Source organism: Zootoca vivipara, chromosome 1 (assembly GCF_965207765.1).
Source record: "Zootoca vivipara chromosome 1, rZooViv2.hap1.1, whole genome shotgun sequence".
In the NCBI taxonomy this organism is placed as follows: domain Eukaryota; kingdom Metazoa; phylum Chordata; class Lepidosauria; order Squamata; family Lacertidae; genus Zootoca; species Zootoca vivipara.
The window spans coordinates 16,251,583-16,268,799 of NC_142582.1; the positions used below are offsets into that span (position 1 = coordinate 16,251,583).

At 43.5% G+C, this 17,217-nt stretch overlaps 1 protein-coding gene across 1 annotated transcript in view; it reads left to right on the top strand.

Moving 5' to 3' along the window:
• COL5A2 (collagen type V alpha 2 chain) overlaps positions 1-17,206 on the top strand; it is a 161,711-nt gene extending 144,505 nt beyond the window's left edge. Inside the window, exons 45-54 of the mRNA XM_035135854.3 lie at positions 426-479; positions 1,631-1,738; positions 2,801-2,854; positions 4,043-4,150; positions 6,004-6,057; positions 7,234-7,341; positions 8,264-8,555; positions 11,038-11,225; positions 11,823-12,062; positions 13,901-17,206. Of these exons, the coding sequence (XP_034991745.1) occupies positions 426-479; positions 1,631-1,738; positions 2,801-2,854; positions 4,043-4,150; positions 6,004-6,057; positions 7,234-7,341; positions 8,264-8,555; positions 11,038-11,225; positions 11,823-12,062; positions 13,901-14,047 (1,353 nt within the window). The 3' untranslated portion in view covers positions 14,048-17,206. The remainder of the gene's footprint in view (positions 1-425; positions 480-1,630; positions 1,739-2,800; positions 2,855-4,042; positions 4,151-6,003; positions 6,058-7,233; positions 7,342-8,263; positions 8,556-11,037; positions 11,226-11,822; positions 12,063-13,900) is intronic.
• Positions 17,207-17,217: the final 11 nt, after the last annotated feature.

Genomic DNA, 17,217 nt, shown 5'->3' on the forward strand with positions numbered 1-17,217 from the left:
ATTTTGTACTTCAGTCAGGGCCGTCTTACCCATAGCACTAGGGGTGTGAGGCACCCGGGGACCAGGCTCTCAGGGATGCCAGTCCGAGAGTCCGGGGCCCGAGAGCTGAGTCTGGGAAAGAGCCCGTCCGACGGTTGGAGCGCCGCGGCGGGTTCTTCTCCTGCGGGCGGCTCGGCGCCGTGAGTTCAGGGGCGACCAAGCAACCGAGACGCTTAGGCGGCCAGCTGGCTCCGCCCTCCTGCACGCCCGGGACTGGGCAACCTGGGGGGGGGGAGGTCTTTGCACCCTGGTGCCACATATGCTTAAGACAGCCCTGACCTCAGTTGCAGTTTCCAAACTGTGTTCAAGGGAAGTCCCATGCACACCGCACTGTTTAAGACATAATCAGTGCCACTGTTAACACCTGGCTTTGTTTTTTGATGTAGGGGCCTGCTGGCAATGATGGTACCCCAGGACGAGATGGAGCTGTTGGAGAAAGGGTAGGATTAGTACACAATATTATATGGAGCTGTGCTGTAAATTTTTGTGTCTTCTATGTCTTTGGGTTAAATCACAATCCGAACTCTGAATTGCTGCAAGAGAAGCTAGTTTCAAAGCTCAAGAGCTTCAAATAAGAAAGTGTATAGTCAAGAAAACAAACTTAACCATAGTTTCAGTTAGGGCCAGTATATCGTCCCCAATGTTTTAGAAGCTACAAGTCACCACAAAACCATTGGCCTCACTTGAGTATAAAAGCTGCCAGTAGATTTTATTTGTTGTATCAGGACTGCCAAAGGTTAGTGGTGGCACTTCCGCATGCCATATTTACATACAAACCATGCCAAATATAGCTGGCACATCTCATTATTAAGATAACCCCATAGCTCATATTTGTGGCCGAGCAACTTTTCTGCATGGATGAACTGTTGATATTGTCCATGTGGCTATGAGATGTCAGTTTAAGAAGCAGATTTTCTACTAGGAGTGAGGAGAATGACTCTACTCCATCTTCTCCCTCTCTCTCTCTCTCTCTCTCTCTCTCTCTCTCTCTCTCTCTCTCTCTCTCTCTCTCTCTCTCTCTCTCTCTCTCTCTCCATGCTGATTGTTTCAGTGCTGATTCAATTCGTGCAAGAGCATGCAACAAGATGTTGCAGTGTGAAATGATCTTGTTCAGATTTCCAACCAATCAGCAATGTCCATTTCCAGGATACTCCATTACACTCCTCTTTCCTCCTGGTTTTCAATTCCCCCACCCACCAGACAGACACTCACCATTCTATGGCTATTGAATGGGCAAATTATTTGCTGGGCGGTTTGGGGATTCCCTCTTCCCTGCTTAGAATTGCTCCCTAAAATTATTTTGGTCTTCCTGCTAATACCTGTGCCTTGTGTGCATAAGGATTGTCACTCAGAGAATGAATTTGTGTTATATATTGTGTATATATATATATATATAGAGAGAGAGAGAGAGAGAGAGAGTTACTTCTGCGTTTTGCCACTCACACATGCGCAGAAGTGCTAAATTGCACCGCGTGCATGCACAGTTATAGACAGGCCTCTGGAATGGATCCCATCCATAACACGAGGTTCCACTGTGTGTGTTGTGTGCGTGTGTGTGATCTATGTGTATTATTTGTAATTTTTCTTGCAGGGTGACCGTGGCGAACCTGGACCTGCAGGCGTTCCTGGTTCTGTGGGTTCTCCAGGCACTCCAGGGCCAGTTGGGTCTCCAGGGGATGCAGGACTAAGGGGTGAAGCAGTAAGTATGGGCATTTCCTTTTGTCTTTGTATGTGGTTTCTCCACCCTTGCTCCCCACCCTGTGCTCAGTTCTCACCTGTGGCTGTCATCGTGTGTCAATGGCCTCAACTGGCTGCTAAACCAGGTGAGGGTAGCCGATGGGTCTCAAACCCTCGATGAGTTAGGGACGTCCGCTGCATGTGAAGACAGGCTCCAGTGGATTGAGACCAGCAGTGGGTTTCAGCGGCTATGAAAGTGGTTTCTGCATGTGCTGTAGAGGGAAGTGAGGGGCAGATGGAGCTTGTCAACCTAGGAAGGTTGACTTTAGGAGAAGGATAACACTGATCCTAAACTTCTGCTGCCTTGTGGCTGTACTCATTTGTGAGAAAGACTTTAGGAGTAAGCCCCAAGGAAAAATCCATATCCACTGCCTTGTGAGACATCTTCAGGAGAAGAAAAGGCTGAGGAGTAAACCCTGCACAAATCTGGAGTGGACTCCCAAAGATGGTTGGGTGGAGCCTTGTACGCCTCCTTCCAGCAACTCCTGCAGCCAAACTGGTGCCAAATGTATCGCTCTGCTTTCCTTTGGGCCACATCAGTGAGGCTGTCATCTTAGCATCCCAGGTCCGCCTTGCACACTGCCCAGGTTTGTGTCCTAGAGAGGTCACTTGGGTGCTGCTAACAGAGCAGTTTGACTTCACCCCCAGAGGTGCACTCCATTGTTTTTCAAGACAGTATGTGCCTGTAATTTCCTGGTTGGCAATGCAGCAGCCCAGAACTGAGCACTTATAAACCAGTCGAACCCCTAGCCCCACCCACCCTTCTCCCCAGGCAAGTTTTATATTAGAATGGAGTCACTTGTGAGGCTAAGGTCATGCATGGAGGAGACAGTTGATTCTTGTAGTTCTCTCTTGGTGGGTAGGCTTGCTATTGAAGTTTCTCAGATAGTGCCTGCTGTTATGAAGTGTCATTGGTGACCATAGAGATACTATGTAAAAGAACTATAAACATGGTAATAAAGTTGATAAAATAATGGCATCAATCATGAATAAACTAATGAAATCACTTTTCATTTCCCTGTAGGGCTCTCGAGGTCCAATGGGCCCTTCTGGCCGTGCTGGAAAACGAGGTTTGCCTGTATGTCCTACATGAGTACTTTTAACTGTAAATGAGTTAAATTTAGGGCAGAAAAAATACCAGACCATTGCATTTCTTTCTGGCTGTTTTCCAAAATTACTGCCAGTTTCAAATCAGCTATTAAAAAACAAATAAAGGGATAGCATTGCATTTTTGTTCAAACAACTTAATGCAAGTAACCCATTGCAATATTTTAAATTAATCTAAATTTACTCATGAACCGAATCGCCGTTCAACCAATTTGGGATCTGCCTTGATAACGCCACATGCCTTTACAGTCTTACCTTGGAAGTCGAACGGAATCCATTGCGGGAAGTCCGTTCGACTTCTAAAACTTTCAGAAACCAAAGTGCAGCTTCTGATTGGCTGCAGGAAGGTCCTGTAGCCAATCTGAAGCCATGGAAGCCGTGTCGGACGTTCGGCTTCCGAAAACCGGAACACTCACTTTCGGGTTTCATTTGTTCGGGAGCCAAGGTGTTTGAGATCCAAGGTACGACTGTACTGTAGATTAAAAGTGAGTTCAGCAAGTACACGCAGGGTTTCTACTTGTATTTATTAGTTGAATATAACTCAAGCTTATAGAAGCTGAATCAATAACAAAATCATTCTTTTCAGATGCTCCCACCATTTGACTAGTGCAGCCAGCAGACAGATATTCTTAAATGTACTTCCCTTCAAAGTTCTGAGCTAACAGAATTAACCAGAAGCTAGAAATTATCTTTGTTTCTTAATAAAGAGAGCAAAAGGCCATTCTGTAAGGTTGTTGTTGTTGTTATGATGATGATGATGATGATGATGATGATGATGATGCAAACTTGCAAGAGAGGGGGAAAGAAAACATTGCAACTATGGCATCATTGCTCTAGGAGAATTTTCTTACTTATTTTGGGAATAATCTAACTGTACACCTTTTGCATCGCTGGGAGATATTTAAGCACGTGGTCAGTGTCCCTGTTAAATGTAAGGATAGAAGAAAAGCTTGCTTGATCAGGCCAATAGCACACTGAGTTCAACCAGGTGCCCATGGAAAACCCAGAAGCAGGATATTCAGAGACACCCTACCTCCAAAGGGGGAGTTAGATGGGGTGTTGTAACTATAGATCGTCAGATCAGTGTTAAGCCTCATGCAATACCCTTAAAGTTAAAATCCATGAATTATGCTTAACTTTGCCTCCTTCCTACTTTTAGGGTCCCCAAGGTCCTCGTGGTGACAAAGGGGACAACGGAGATAGAGGGGACAGGGGACAGAAGGGTCACCGAGGCTTCACTGGTCTTCAAGGTCTCCCTGGACCTCCTGTGAGTCTTTATCAGGGTTTTTTTCCCTTTACTTTTATTCAAAGATTCCATTGTTGTCTATGATCTCGGATCTGGAACTTGCGTACCACTGTATATATGGAGCAACTGTGCATGCTCTTCCTATTACTTTTGATAGAAGGGTTTCCCCCTTCCTCACTGCAGTTAATAGGGAGCCTCTTGTAGGCAGTGTGCTCTGTTTGCTTTTCAGAATTCCCACACTCCAAAGGGTCCTCTGTGTGTCTTGAAAATAAAATGTACTAACACTTCCCCCCCCTTTATCTACCTGCCCTCAACCCCAAAATGCAAATCTTTTGCCATATCGAGAACTTGAAAGAGATGAGTACCAAGTCCCTTCTAGTTTACAAATCCCCCCATCAAATTCTTCTTCTTCTTCTTCTTCTTCTTCTTCTTCTTCTTCTTCTTCTTCTTCTTCTTCTTCTTCTTCTTCTTCTTCCTCCTCCTCCTCCTCCTCCTCCTCCTCCTCCTCCTCCTCCTCCTCCTCCTCCTCCTCCTCTTCCTTTTCTACTTCTGAGTTGCCTGGAAAGCTCTTGCCACAGGCAAGTAGATGAGTGACTATGTGCAAGCTTGGGCATATAACACAACAGGCAACATTTTTCAGATAATTTTGCTTTTGCATCCTCTTATGATAAATTGTGTTGATTATTTATTCATTTGGGACTGTATCCAATGTCAGTCAAACAAAGAGTAGACCCACTGAAATCTGTGCACATGACTAACTTAAACCCATTCTTTTCAGTGTGCCTACTCTGAGTATAACTGAGTTGGAGAAAACCCAATATTTCTTACTCTTTTCCATAAGGTCCCAAGGGCGGATTATAACGAAATAACCATTCACTTTTTTAAAAGCAAGTGAAAACGAAAGTCCCAAACCCAGGGCTTGTGTTTCCTTTGGGAATGAGGCACAGCAGAGACTGTGGTGATATTATATATGCTTTATTTACTTACATATAAAACCTGAGCCTATGATGGAGGGGTTCACAGCATTAACACCCCCAAAGGGTCTTTTTTTCTCCCATAGCCACAGGTTTCAAACAGAAATCAAATCATAGAATCATAGAGTTGGAAGAGACCACAAGGGCTATCCAGTCCAACCTCCTGCCAAGCAGGAAACACCATCAAAGCATTCTTGACATATGCCTGTCAAGCCTCTGCTTAAAGACCTCCAAAGAAGGAGACTCCACCACACTCCTTGGTAGCAAATTCCACTGCCGAACAGCTCTTACTGTCAGGAAGTTCTTCCTAATGTTTAGGTGGAATCTTCTTTCTTGTAGCTTGAATCCATTGCTCCGTGTCCGCTTCTCTGGAGCAGCAGAAAACAACCTTTCTCCCTCCTCTATATGACATCCTTTTATATATTTGAACATGGCTATCATATCACCCCTTAACCTTCTCTTCTCCAGGCTAAACATACCCAGCTCCATAAGCCGTTCCTCATAAGGCATTGTTTCCAGGCCTTTGACCATTTTGGTTGCCCTCTTCTGGACACATTCCAGCTCGTCAGTTGCTCTCAAATATTTTTCTGACTCTCTCTCTGGCTTGCTGCTTTCCTTCCCAGTCACATCACTGTATCCCCAGCTCTCTCAGTCTGTTGAGGGAGGGGGCGCCACCCATTTACTGTCTTAACCCCTTAATTCCCACTTAAGGAAATCACCCAGGCTATCACCTCACCAGGAGGCTAACCTGGCTATTCCAAGAATTAAGCCTTGATTAAATTCTAACACTTGCGGGATCCAGGGATTAGAGGAGTTTGGCACACAGCTGAACACGCAAACTCACAACACTATCATACTGTTTATTTTAAATAATGCCTCAACCATATTTATTCCCTGCAGGGTCCTATTGGTGAACAAGGCAGTTCTGGGATTCCAGGTCCATTTGGCCCTAGAGTGAGTACACCAGATTTGAAAAACAATATGGAAACAATTAGACGTTTTCCCCCCTGTTGAAAGTTTGCTGTTGTGCAGATGGTGTTTTGTTGATTTCAAAGTAAATGAACTTTGCATGGGGATTACAACGTACTTTCGTTAAGCAAGGTTATTGCTTGAGGCTATTTGTCTTATTCTTTTCCAAATATAATCTTGGATTTGTCAAAAAGGAAAAAAAAAGTTAGCTTGCAGAGGACTCAACTTTCAATCCCAAATAACAAGGTTCTGTCCCTTAAGGTTATGGAAATGTTTGGAATTTCTTGTGTACAAAGATGAATGGAATTCACAGAGCAAATGGTGTGTACTGTGTGCTAATTTGTACTTCTTTAATGACCTTTAGTTTCCCAGTTCACTCTTTACAATGTTTTCCCATTACTTCCTTGTATCACTTACACTGCCTCCCTGTTCCTTGCAAACACAATTCTATTTATTATTTTTTGCATATGAACAAAGCACAGGTAGCTGGGACAGATTCTGTCCTCAGTTATTCATGCCCTACCTGCTTAGATGCCAGGTTAGGTGTTATTTATTTACTTATAGCATTTGTAGGCTGCCCTATAACAAAAAGTTCCCAGGGCAGCTTTCAACATGACACTTTTTAGCAACAAAAATAACCATATATTATGATGCAACATGAAACTTAAGAAGTGGAGAATAAAAAGTAGATGCAAGGCCAAATTAAACAGTGCCTTAGCTCTGTATATCTGCCTTAAAATACAGGTGGAATCTACACATATACATTAAAAACATTCTGAAAATGCTTTTTTTTTTTATAAAAAAAGAGCATTTTAAAAGAATGCATTGAATTTTCCATAAGGCTCGCCGTTGCCATCTAGTGTCACATTGTATATTGAAGTTAAAACACACTTAAAATGTTTTATTTGCAGCTGTATAGCTGAGTGCAGAGATACTTTTTTAAAAAATAGTTTTTATTAAAGATTTTCTTGGGTTACAGGAGTATGTACAGTACCTCCATTTTCAGGTTGTGGAGTCCTTTCTACAGATCAGTTACATTCGGTGCGAGGCATTAATGCTGTATACAGTATAAAGTTGGGGTGTATAAGACGGACGAAAAGCCAGAAGTATAACTCTTCAGCTGAAGTGAGTGATTAATGTGCAAATTCCTTCCCAATTCAGGGTCCTCCAGGTCCCGTTGGGCCTTCAGGTAAAGAAGGAAATCCTGGACCACATGGGCCAGTTGGACCTCCAGGTGTAAGAGGAACTTTAGGAGAAGCAGGACCTGAGGTAAATAATGGAAAATTTAGGGGGGGGGGTGGCAGCGGCTTGGGGCTGTATCAGTTTAGGGTTTTGTACAGCATTTACCCCACTAGTGGTGCAAAAAGTAAGACAGCTATTGGTAGTAATTTTATTACTGGGAATTTTGTCGCTTTGGAGGGCAAGCGACTCTCTACTTAATTTCCAAAGGAAGAGATTAGCGGGGGGGGGGTATGCGCTGTGTTGAAATGAGATCGATTTTTGTGGGATATAGCTATTAATGATAAATTAACATGTGTCATTAAGGTAAGGTGGGGAATATGCAGGAGAAATGATTCTGAGGAGATATGGAGGGTGTTTGTAGAATTTGTACTGTGAAAACGGAAAAAAGAAATTTGATCGATTTCAACAGTGTTTAACAGCACTGTGTTGAAATTAGATTGATTAGCACCAGATGAAATTAGATCGATTTGTTACAAACTGCTTCAAGTGCTTATGGCAGGAAAGTGAGTTCATTAATTGACAGCACAATCTTCTACATGCCTGATCAAGGAAGCCTCTTTGAGTTTAATGGGACTTATTCCCAGGTAAGTGTTCACTGCACATTGCATAGCAGTCTTTCCCAACCTGCTGTTCTCTAGGCGTTTGGGGATACAACTTCCATCGCCCCAGGCAGCATGGCCACGTTGCATAGGATTAGACAGTTTTCAGACCATCATCCTGTGTCAAAGTATTTGTCCAGTTGTTGCTCAGCTGTAACTGGAGCATTTTCTTGCTGGAACAATGCAATCACCCCCTCCTTCATTACTGCACCTCGCAAATCCATTGCAGTTGGGCATGTGAGATCAACACACCTAGGTGTTGTTTAGCAACTTAGCTAGAATGCTTGCTGAATGAATGAATGAATGAATGCTACCCTGAGTCTGGTCTCTCTCACTACTTTTACTTGTAGGGTCCACCAGGTGATCCGGGCCCCCCAGGTCCCCCGGGCCCCCCAGGCCATCTCACTGCTGCACTTGGGGACATCATGGGACACTATGATGATATGATGCACGATCCACTGCCAGAATTCACAGAAGACGAAGCTGCCCCAGATGACAACAATAAAACAGACCCGGGAGTCCATGCCACGCTGAAGTCGCTGAGTAGTCAGATCGAAACAATGCGGAGCCCTGATGGATCTAAGAAACACCCAGCCCGCACCTGTGATGACCTGAGGCTGTGTCATCCATCCAAGAAGAGTGGTACGTGTATGTTTGTCTATGTATGTAGGCATGTACAGTGGCGAACGGAGCCGCTTGGCCACCCGGGGCGGGAAACCCGAAGGCACCCCCGGGTACACATGTGCGCTATGGACACCCCCGCGACAAACCTTTCCATGTAGGGAGAAGGGAGGAGGGAGGCACAGTAGCCCCATGCGTCCTTTCTCCCTGCACAGAAAGAAAACGGCAGCTATCGGGGTTCCCTTCTCCCTGCACGGAAAGAAAGTGGCAGCCGCTTACACATGTGCAAGCAAGCGGCTGCCGCTTTCTTTCCATGCAGGGAGAAGGGACGCACGGGGCTTTCGCGGCTCCCTCCTCCCTTCTCCCTGCACGGAAAGAAAGCGGCAGCCGCTTACACGCTCTGCTTCTTCCTGCTTGGGCGGAGGAGGCGTGGGGCGGGCCAGGGGCCGGGGGCTCTGCCCCCGCACGCTGCCCCCACCAGAGTGGAGCTAGGGGCGGGCCACCCCCTACGTCCCTCCCTTGCTATGCGCCTGGGTATGAATGTCGGCTGTCAGAGCCACTGTTGATGAAGGCAAATGTATCAACTGATGTAGAATTACAACTTCTCTTCTGCCACAGCACTGAATGGGTCTTAGGTCTTTAAAGCACCACCATACCAATGTCTATCTGCTATATAGCAGCTGATCCTCTTTCTCTTTACCCTACATGATCAGTACATCTGTGTCAGAGTGTAGAAGAAACTGGGTTTTAATTAGCCTTTCATATGGGAGCCATAACATAAGAAAATGTGGTGGTCCGCAAGGAGGAAGCAAGCCAGAATCGTGGTCCATAAGACAAGAATGTCTAAGATTTGCTAGAGCAGATGAGAACAGCAAAAATTGCAGTTCGCTTCATATCTCTTCATCTAAAAACAAAAAAAAACCCTCTACAATATCTGTTGGAGTGATTGAATACAGTTTCCAAGAAAAATGATTTCCCCTTAAACTTATCAACACAAATTAAGAAAAATTGGTTAACCGTGATGGAGTTATCAAATATTTCAGCCAAATCTCTTGCAACCTCCTAGAGCAGAGCTTTCCAAACTTTTCATGTTGGTGACATACTTTTTAGACATGTATGTTGTGACATACTTTTCACAACACAGTAATTCAGTTTTACTGGCAAACTGGAGGTAAACTAACCCCTTTCCAGCGACACACCTACATGCTGCAGCCGACACACTAACATGTCACAACACAGTTGGGAAAGCTCTGTCCTAGAGTCTTAAGAGTGGAATAAGCTTATAAGAATGAATAAATGTAATAAAATGACCTGGCTCCTGACTTTCCTTCCACTGCCAGATGGGAAGAGAGAGGTGACTCTCACCAATTCTTCTTTCCCACTGCAAGCCTTCAAACCCTACAAAAATCTGTTCCCTTGGACTGTGGCAGCCTCTGGAACAGTGGAAGGAGCTGCAAAATTCAAGAGTCTTCCATGGGTAAAAAGAACCCTTGAGCTTGTGGAAGACTAAATTGAGATCCAAGCCCATAAATATTAAACTTTATGCATCCATATTCGAATATCACCTGAAAAGGCCTGGAGGTCCTTTTCAAGAGGTCCGGAGGGTGGCAACACGAGAACGGGCCTTCTCTGCAGTGGAATGCTCTCCCTAGGGAAGTTCACCTGGCACCTTCATTATACACCTTTAGGCACCAGACAAAAACGCTCCTTTTTAACCAGGCCTATGGTTGACCTGATAACATCCAATACCCTTCTAAAATGTGGCTCTTGGGGGGGGGTTATTAGTGGGTTATTGCTTTTATTTTTATTTTATATACTGCGATCTTTTTATGTGAACCGCCCTGAGACCTCCAGCTACAGGGCGGTATATAAATTCAATTAACAATAAAAATAAAAATAAAAAGGCAACATGGTATAAAACACCAATTTAACCTGTCCCGAGATTGAAGTGCTGGCAACATGAATGTAGTGTTTGAGGATTAGAACAGTTGTTCTCAGGTTTTTGTATATGGAGCTTTTCCCCCTTCCTTCCGCTGGCTGTTGAATTCTCTTTCCACCCCTTCTCTAAAGATGCCCCATATTCATTTGTTTACATTACCACCATGCTGGATGACTCGTTCTTGAATGGATGATATTGAACCTGAAGAATTGTAGTATGGCCCTATGCATAACAGTCATACCTCGACATCCGAAGGCTTCGACTTGCGCCGTAGTGGTGCTTCGGCAACCGAAAACCTTGACTTACAAAGACGACCGTGGAATGGATCGTCTTTGTAAGTTGAGGTACCACTGTATTTACTTGGAAATAAGTCCCACTTTGTTCAGTGGGATTTACTTCCAGATGTCTACGCGTTTGCTTGTTGCCTTACAAAACTGGTTTACTCCATTTTATACTTTTTTCTGGAAGAAACCTGTGTGTGATAATTATGACCTACTCACTGGACCTAACCTGGACCAGTAATTTTTTTGTCTCGCTTTAAACTTTCCTGTTTGAACTTTGCAGGAGAATACTGGATTGATCCCAATCAGGGTTGTGTGGAAGATGCTATCAAAGTCTTCTGCAATTTGGAAACAGGAGAATCGTGTATACCTGCCAACCCAGCTAGCATCCCACGTAAAACGTGGTGGACTAGTAGATCATCTGACCTAAAGCCCGTATGGTATGGACATGATATGAATAGAGGTTCACAGGTAATTAAAGTTACTTTTGGTGAGGGGGGTTCTTCACCTCATCATTGTCTTTTGGAGGTTTTTAGAAATGTAATCCATAGTGAAAACAATATTATAAATCTAGGTGAGTTGAAAAATATAAGCACATTTAGTTATTAATATGTCAGATTTTTAATGTAGCATTTATTTTATGTATTAGATTGATTATTGGCAATTTGGCAGCCAAAGCTCTCAGTTTTGCTTGTGGATTCGAATGACAAAAGCAATTTGGTAATGTGCAGTAGTAACAAATTGCAGCAAAGCAGAATCAAATGCCAGCATAAAAACACGCCTCACCTTAGAGGCCACCATGGATAATGTCTTCTCCTGGGCCACCATACCTCCCCAATCTTCTGAGAGCAGTGGAACTACTAAGAGGTCTTCCTCTGCCAATTTCAACACCCAAGAAGGAGAGGAGGAAGGAGACGGTCTTTCAGATATTAAATTTAAATTCCTCATACTGTGTAGCAAGCTGTTTCAGTTATACTTCAACTGAATTGCATGGATATTTTTTTTGGCGGGGAGAAGATATTATCTAGAGTTGTGTAAATGAGTTTTCACTTCTTCATACCTCTGCAGTTTGTCTACGGAGATAGCGAGTCACCCAACACTGCTGTCACTCAAATGACTTTCCTCCGCTTGCTGTCCAAAGAAGCTTCTCAGAATATCACCTACCTTTGCAAGAACAGCATAGGGTACATGGATGACCAAGCCAAGAACCTGAAGAAAGCTGTGGTGCTGAAGGCAGCTAATGACCTTGAGATCAAAGCTGAAGGAAACAGCCGCTTTAGATACACTGTCCTTCAAGACAGCTGCAGCGTAAGTTGGCGGGTTTCTTTGTTTTGCATTTTCAGGACTCTGCATTCATAATGAGACATAAAGCAAAACAGGATTTTACTACAAGCTTCTCTCAGCAAGAGAATATCCCCACAGCATTGGGATTTGAAATAAGAATTTACAATGCAGGGGGGCGGGGATGATGCCGCAACCAGTTGCACTGGTTAACATACCTTGGGCATCACAATGATGCTACACACACCAAAGGCCCATAGCAGCTTCTATATACGGTATGAACTGGCTATTTTATCTGCCTGCCAAGAGCCAGCTAAATATAGGAACACAAGAAGCAGCTTTATACCAAGTCAGTCCTTCCCTTCATCTAGCTCAGTACAGTCGTAACTTGGAAGTCAAACGGGATCCGTTCTGGAAGTCCGGTCAACTTCCAAAACATTCAGAAACCAAAGCGCAGCTTCTGATTGGCTGCTGGAAGCTCCTGCAGCCAATCGGAAGCCCCGTCAGATGTTCGGCTTCCAAAAATAGTTTGCAAACTGGAACAGTCACTTCCGGGTTTGTGGCATTCGGGAGCCAAAACTTCCGAGAACTAAGCTTTTTGAAACCAAGATACGACTGTATTGTTTACACTGACCGGCAGTTTCAGAAAATAGTCTCCCTCTCCCCCAGGGATTAAACCATTTTGGGGCAAAGTGCTCCGTCACTGAGCTATAGTCAGGGCTGTTTTCCAGCTGGAACTCACTGGAACTCAGTTCTGGCACCTCTCAGGTGGGTGCCATTGCCATTCTAAGAGAACAAGGTGAGTTCTGGCACTTCTTTTTCAACAGTCCTTCTTTTGTTGCCAGTGTGTTGTAGCGGCTCTTGTGCACTAACCAGGCTGTCCTTTAACATAGCATATAATCGCACAGACTTTTGTGTACACTAAATAGCAGGCACTCCTTTTGGGACATGTCTTCTCAGTTATAAGCTCAGGACGTGCGTATCAGATTGCAGCCCCCCTCGGTTGTCGGAGGCTGGATTTAGCTCCTCCTCCCTTCCGAATTGAACTACTGATAAGTGGTGATTGTAATAACTAAGGAGGGCTATGGGTCTATGTGCAACAGACTGGAGCTGGCCATAAGAACATAAGAAGAGTCTGCTGGATCAGGCCAAAGGCTCATCTAGTCCAGCATCCTGTTCTCACAGTGGCCAACCAGATCCCTGCAGGGAAACCCTCAAGGAGGATTTAAGCACAAGAACAATCTCCCCTCCTAAGGTTCCCAACAACTGGTATTCAGAAGCTTTGCTGCCTTCAGCTGTGGAGACAGATCATATAATAATAATAATAATAATAATAATAATAATAATAATAATAATAATAATAATAAATTTATTATTTATACCCCGCCCATCTGGCTGAGTCTCCCCAGCCACTCTGGGTGGCTCCCAATGGAATATTAAAACAATACAGCATTAAATATTAAAAGCTTCCCTAAACAGGGCTGCCTTCAGATGTCTCTTAAAATTAGGATAAGTGCTTAGTTCCTTGACATCTGATGGAAGGGCATTCCACAGGGCGGGTGCTGCTACCGAGATCATAATCATCATGGCTAGTGGCCATTGATAGCCATATTGTCCGGGAATGTGTCCGATTCTTTTTTAAAGCCAGACAAGTTAATGGTTGTCACTGCTTCCTGTGCAAACGAGTTCCATAGTTTAACTATGCGCTGTGCAAAGAAGTGCTTTCTTTTTTTCTTTCTTTCCCGAATATTCACCACACCCAGAATATTGGCTAGGTAGGCCTAGTTTTCTTCTTGGTTTGCAGAGGATCTGACCAATAGCCTCGAGTCATTTCCCCCCCCCCTCTTGTTTTCCTTCTCTTGCAGAAACGCAACGGGAACGCGGGCAGCACTGTCTTCGAATACAAAACGCAGAATGTGGCACGCTTACCTATAGTCGACATTGCTCCAGTGGACATTGGAAGTGCAGACCAAGAGTTTGGAATAGAGATTGGGCCAGTTTGTTTTGTGTAGTAAAAAAAGAAAGGAAGGAAGAATAATAAAAAATAAAAAGGGGAAAAAAACATACATATTCACAAGCATTGGGAAACAACAGCAACAAAACACAAGAACTTAGACTGAGTGAAGTTAATCCTGAGACTCTTGAAATAATGGCTGATATTGGAATCAGCATTGTATATAACAGTTCTTTCTAATTCCCTGGCCTGCTTTAGTTTATTTATTTTACTGACTTACACACCTTCAGTCTTAATTGTCCCAAGTCAACTTTTAAATGAAGTAATAGGACTTTAGAAGGACAAATGACCACCCTTTGATGCAAAAATAGCTAACATATACGTTTCTTGATAAGTAAATAAAACATCACCGTCATAATTATTTATACATGGGGTTTCTGCTCAGTTTAAAATGGGCGCAATTCACATGAAGCAAGTACTCTAAACAGATGGGTATATGTAAGACGGTCAATTGTCCACCAACTTAAAACACTAGTGCACCAGTGAGGCATTGATTTTTTTTTAAAAAAAGCCAACAGCCCAATAACTGGTTGGTTAATTCAAATCACTATGTGAAATTGACCCCGAACCACCTATTGGCCCTTACTGATCCCTTAGATTAGCCAAGTCACAGTGCTGTGGTAAAGGAAGAAAAGTCAAATTATCCCTTCTATGTAACTCTTAAAGGTACATAGGCCCCCTCAGGCTCTCAACACAGGAACTCTAAGGCCACTGGGCCCACAATCTCCAAAGCTCCCTTACCTTTCCATTTCTTTCTTGCTAATGGTACAAAACCACTCCTGTCCTTTTTGCCCTGTGTGACGTTTCCTCGTGTCCCACTTTCTCCTTAAACTCCTGTCATTCAACATTGTACCACCACTCATTTCCTCAACTCCCTGCTTTTCAGTCCATTTCATTTGCTGCTTAGCTTCCCCCCCCTTCACCTCACACCACTATCAATTCTGCACCTGGGTTAGGTAACTCAAGGAAATTCTCTATCTCCTGGGGCCCACTTAGCTTTCCAGTTTGGGGTCACCTTGCTTTAGCATATAGCTCTTCCTATCCCTACAGCTCATGTTAGGGATTCCCCCAGCCAGAGATTTCACTTTCGTCATGAAACCTAGAATGTTCAGAATATTCTGTGGGCAATTTCACACTGTAGAATGTTCTTGAACATCAAGGTAGCTCAATGAAACATTGCCAAGGGATACTACTACCACCGCTGCCACCAGTTCCTCCAGTGAATCACACTATGAATTGTAAAGGTGTGGTATACTGTCTGCAAACAGAACATCATTGCTTCAGCTCTGCTCCCAGTTTCAATAGTCAACCATAGTAGGTATTCAATACACATTTGGAAGCACTTTGGAACAAGGTTAATGCCTATTTAACTGATATTAACTCTCCCGTTGTGTTCATGTGCATCCTGCCAGGGCTAATTTCCTTGTTTCTTGAGCTTATGCCCTTCTGAAACAGCATAGAAAATAGGCAAAAGGTGCGAGAGCCTGCAATTTCCGAATGTTTAAATGCAAATCTGATGCCTCCGATTGGCAACGGTCATTGGAAGCTTGCCAACCGTTCATCAGACGGTTTCTGACCGCAATGATATTACAAAGGCTCTCTTCTTTTGCAATTTTGTCTCACTTTCATGATGTAAGTAGGGGAAATTAATGTCAGAGTCTATCCTTAGTGCAACAAAGGACTTAAGTTTCCATGAGCCATGGGCAACGTCCTTAAGCTAAGCCTTTTCAAACTATTGGAAAAATTTGAATCTGTGAAACAGCCTTCTTTCTGCTTTTGTTTGACTTCCCGATCAGATAGGATTAAAAGAAGAGATATGCACGCAGTAGAGATGCAGCTGAAACTGCTTCCCGATTTCGAGGCAGCGGCTCCTACTGCCAAATAAACAAGCTGCTGTAAAGCTGAGCAGTGACTTGGCATCTGCTGCAGCAAAATTTGCAACACAAAGCTGCGTACCACCATTTGCAAGTGTGTATAGACATCCTTTTCAGTCCTGGCCACCCTTTGCGAACCATCAAGCACTCTGATGAAGGCTATCCTCTGGGATCGTAGGGAATAATGCATGTAGTGTGTTTACGTACTCCGACACGGTGAAGAGAGCTGAAGTAGAGATGATGTACACATTCCTTATGGCTCGAATTCTACAAAATTAAGAACAGCACATGCTAGCTAATGTAGTTAGCTAAATGCATAATTCCAATTACTGTTAATAAGTCAATGGTTTGGTAATGTTTTACCCCAAAGTCTCCAGTTCAATATCAGTGGTTGGGATTGGGGTGGCGGTTGGCGGTTGGTTGCCCATCTAAAGAGCAATCCCTAACGAGCAATTACCTCTTCTAAGTTATAGTCAGTGGATACAGTTTTGTTGCATTGTGGTCAAAGTCAAAACTCCCGAATGACTTCATGACATCGGGATTTCCCTACCGCCTCCAGTGTATTGCCCAGTTATATGTGTGTTGTCATGTATTCCCATATATTAACCCCCAAACCAAGTATTAATATAAATTACTGTTGCTGAGATACACTTTCGCTTAACAACTGGTCATGCATCACCGGAAATTCTGACTTAACTGCCGTGATCAATCAGGGCAAGCAAATGGTCCATCATTTCTTAGCATGAGCTACCTCATCTATAGAAGCTGGGATGCATTTAATAATCTAGTGTTTGTTCTAGATACAACAAGGTGCTATGCTTCTGTTATAATTCCAAGAATGGATATAGGCAGGGCAATATAAGGCAGGGCAATATAATATAATAAAGTAAAATGGTTTGTTTGTTTTTTTAATTAAAAAAAAAGGGAATGGTGCTAAACTGGTGTCTGTAAAATCCTGAGAAAATAAAAGGCTGTTGCCATCAACTTATTTTTTGGGTAGAATTTAGTATTAGTTTTCTGGTGTCCGGGAGAAAGTTATTCTGTGCATTTTTCTCCCTTATGGTTATACCATATACGGAATGCTGTGTACATCAGCGTATCTTTTTTTTACACAGAGCATGTGGATACAGAGGTCCGTTCCTTCCTTGAAGAATTATGCTCTCTCATTTCTTGTTTTGTTTCTTTTGAAAATAAACACACACAAAAAAGAAAGAAAAGCCATACGCATAGCTTTATTCATGTATCTTTGCAAAGCATTTAATTAAATACAAGTTTCTTGTTGAGTAGTGGCTTC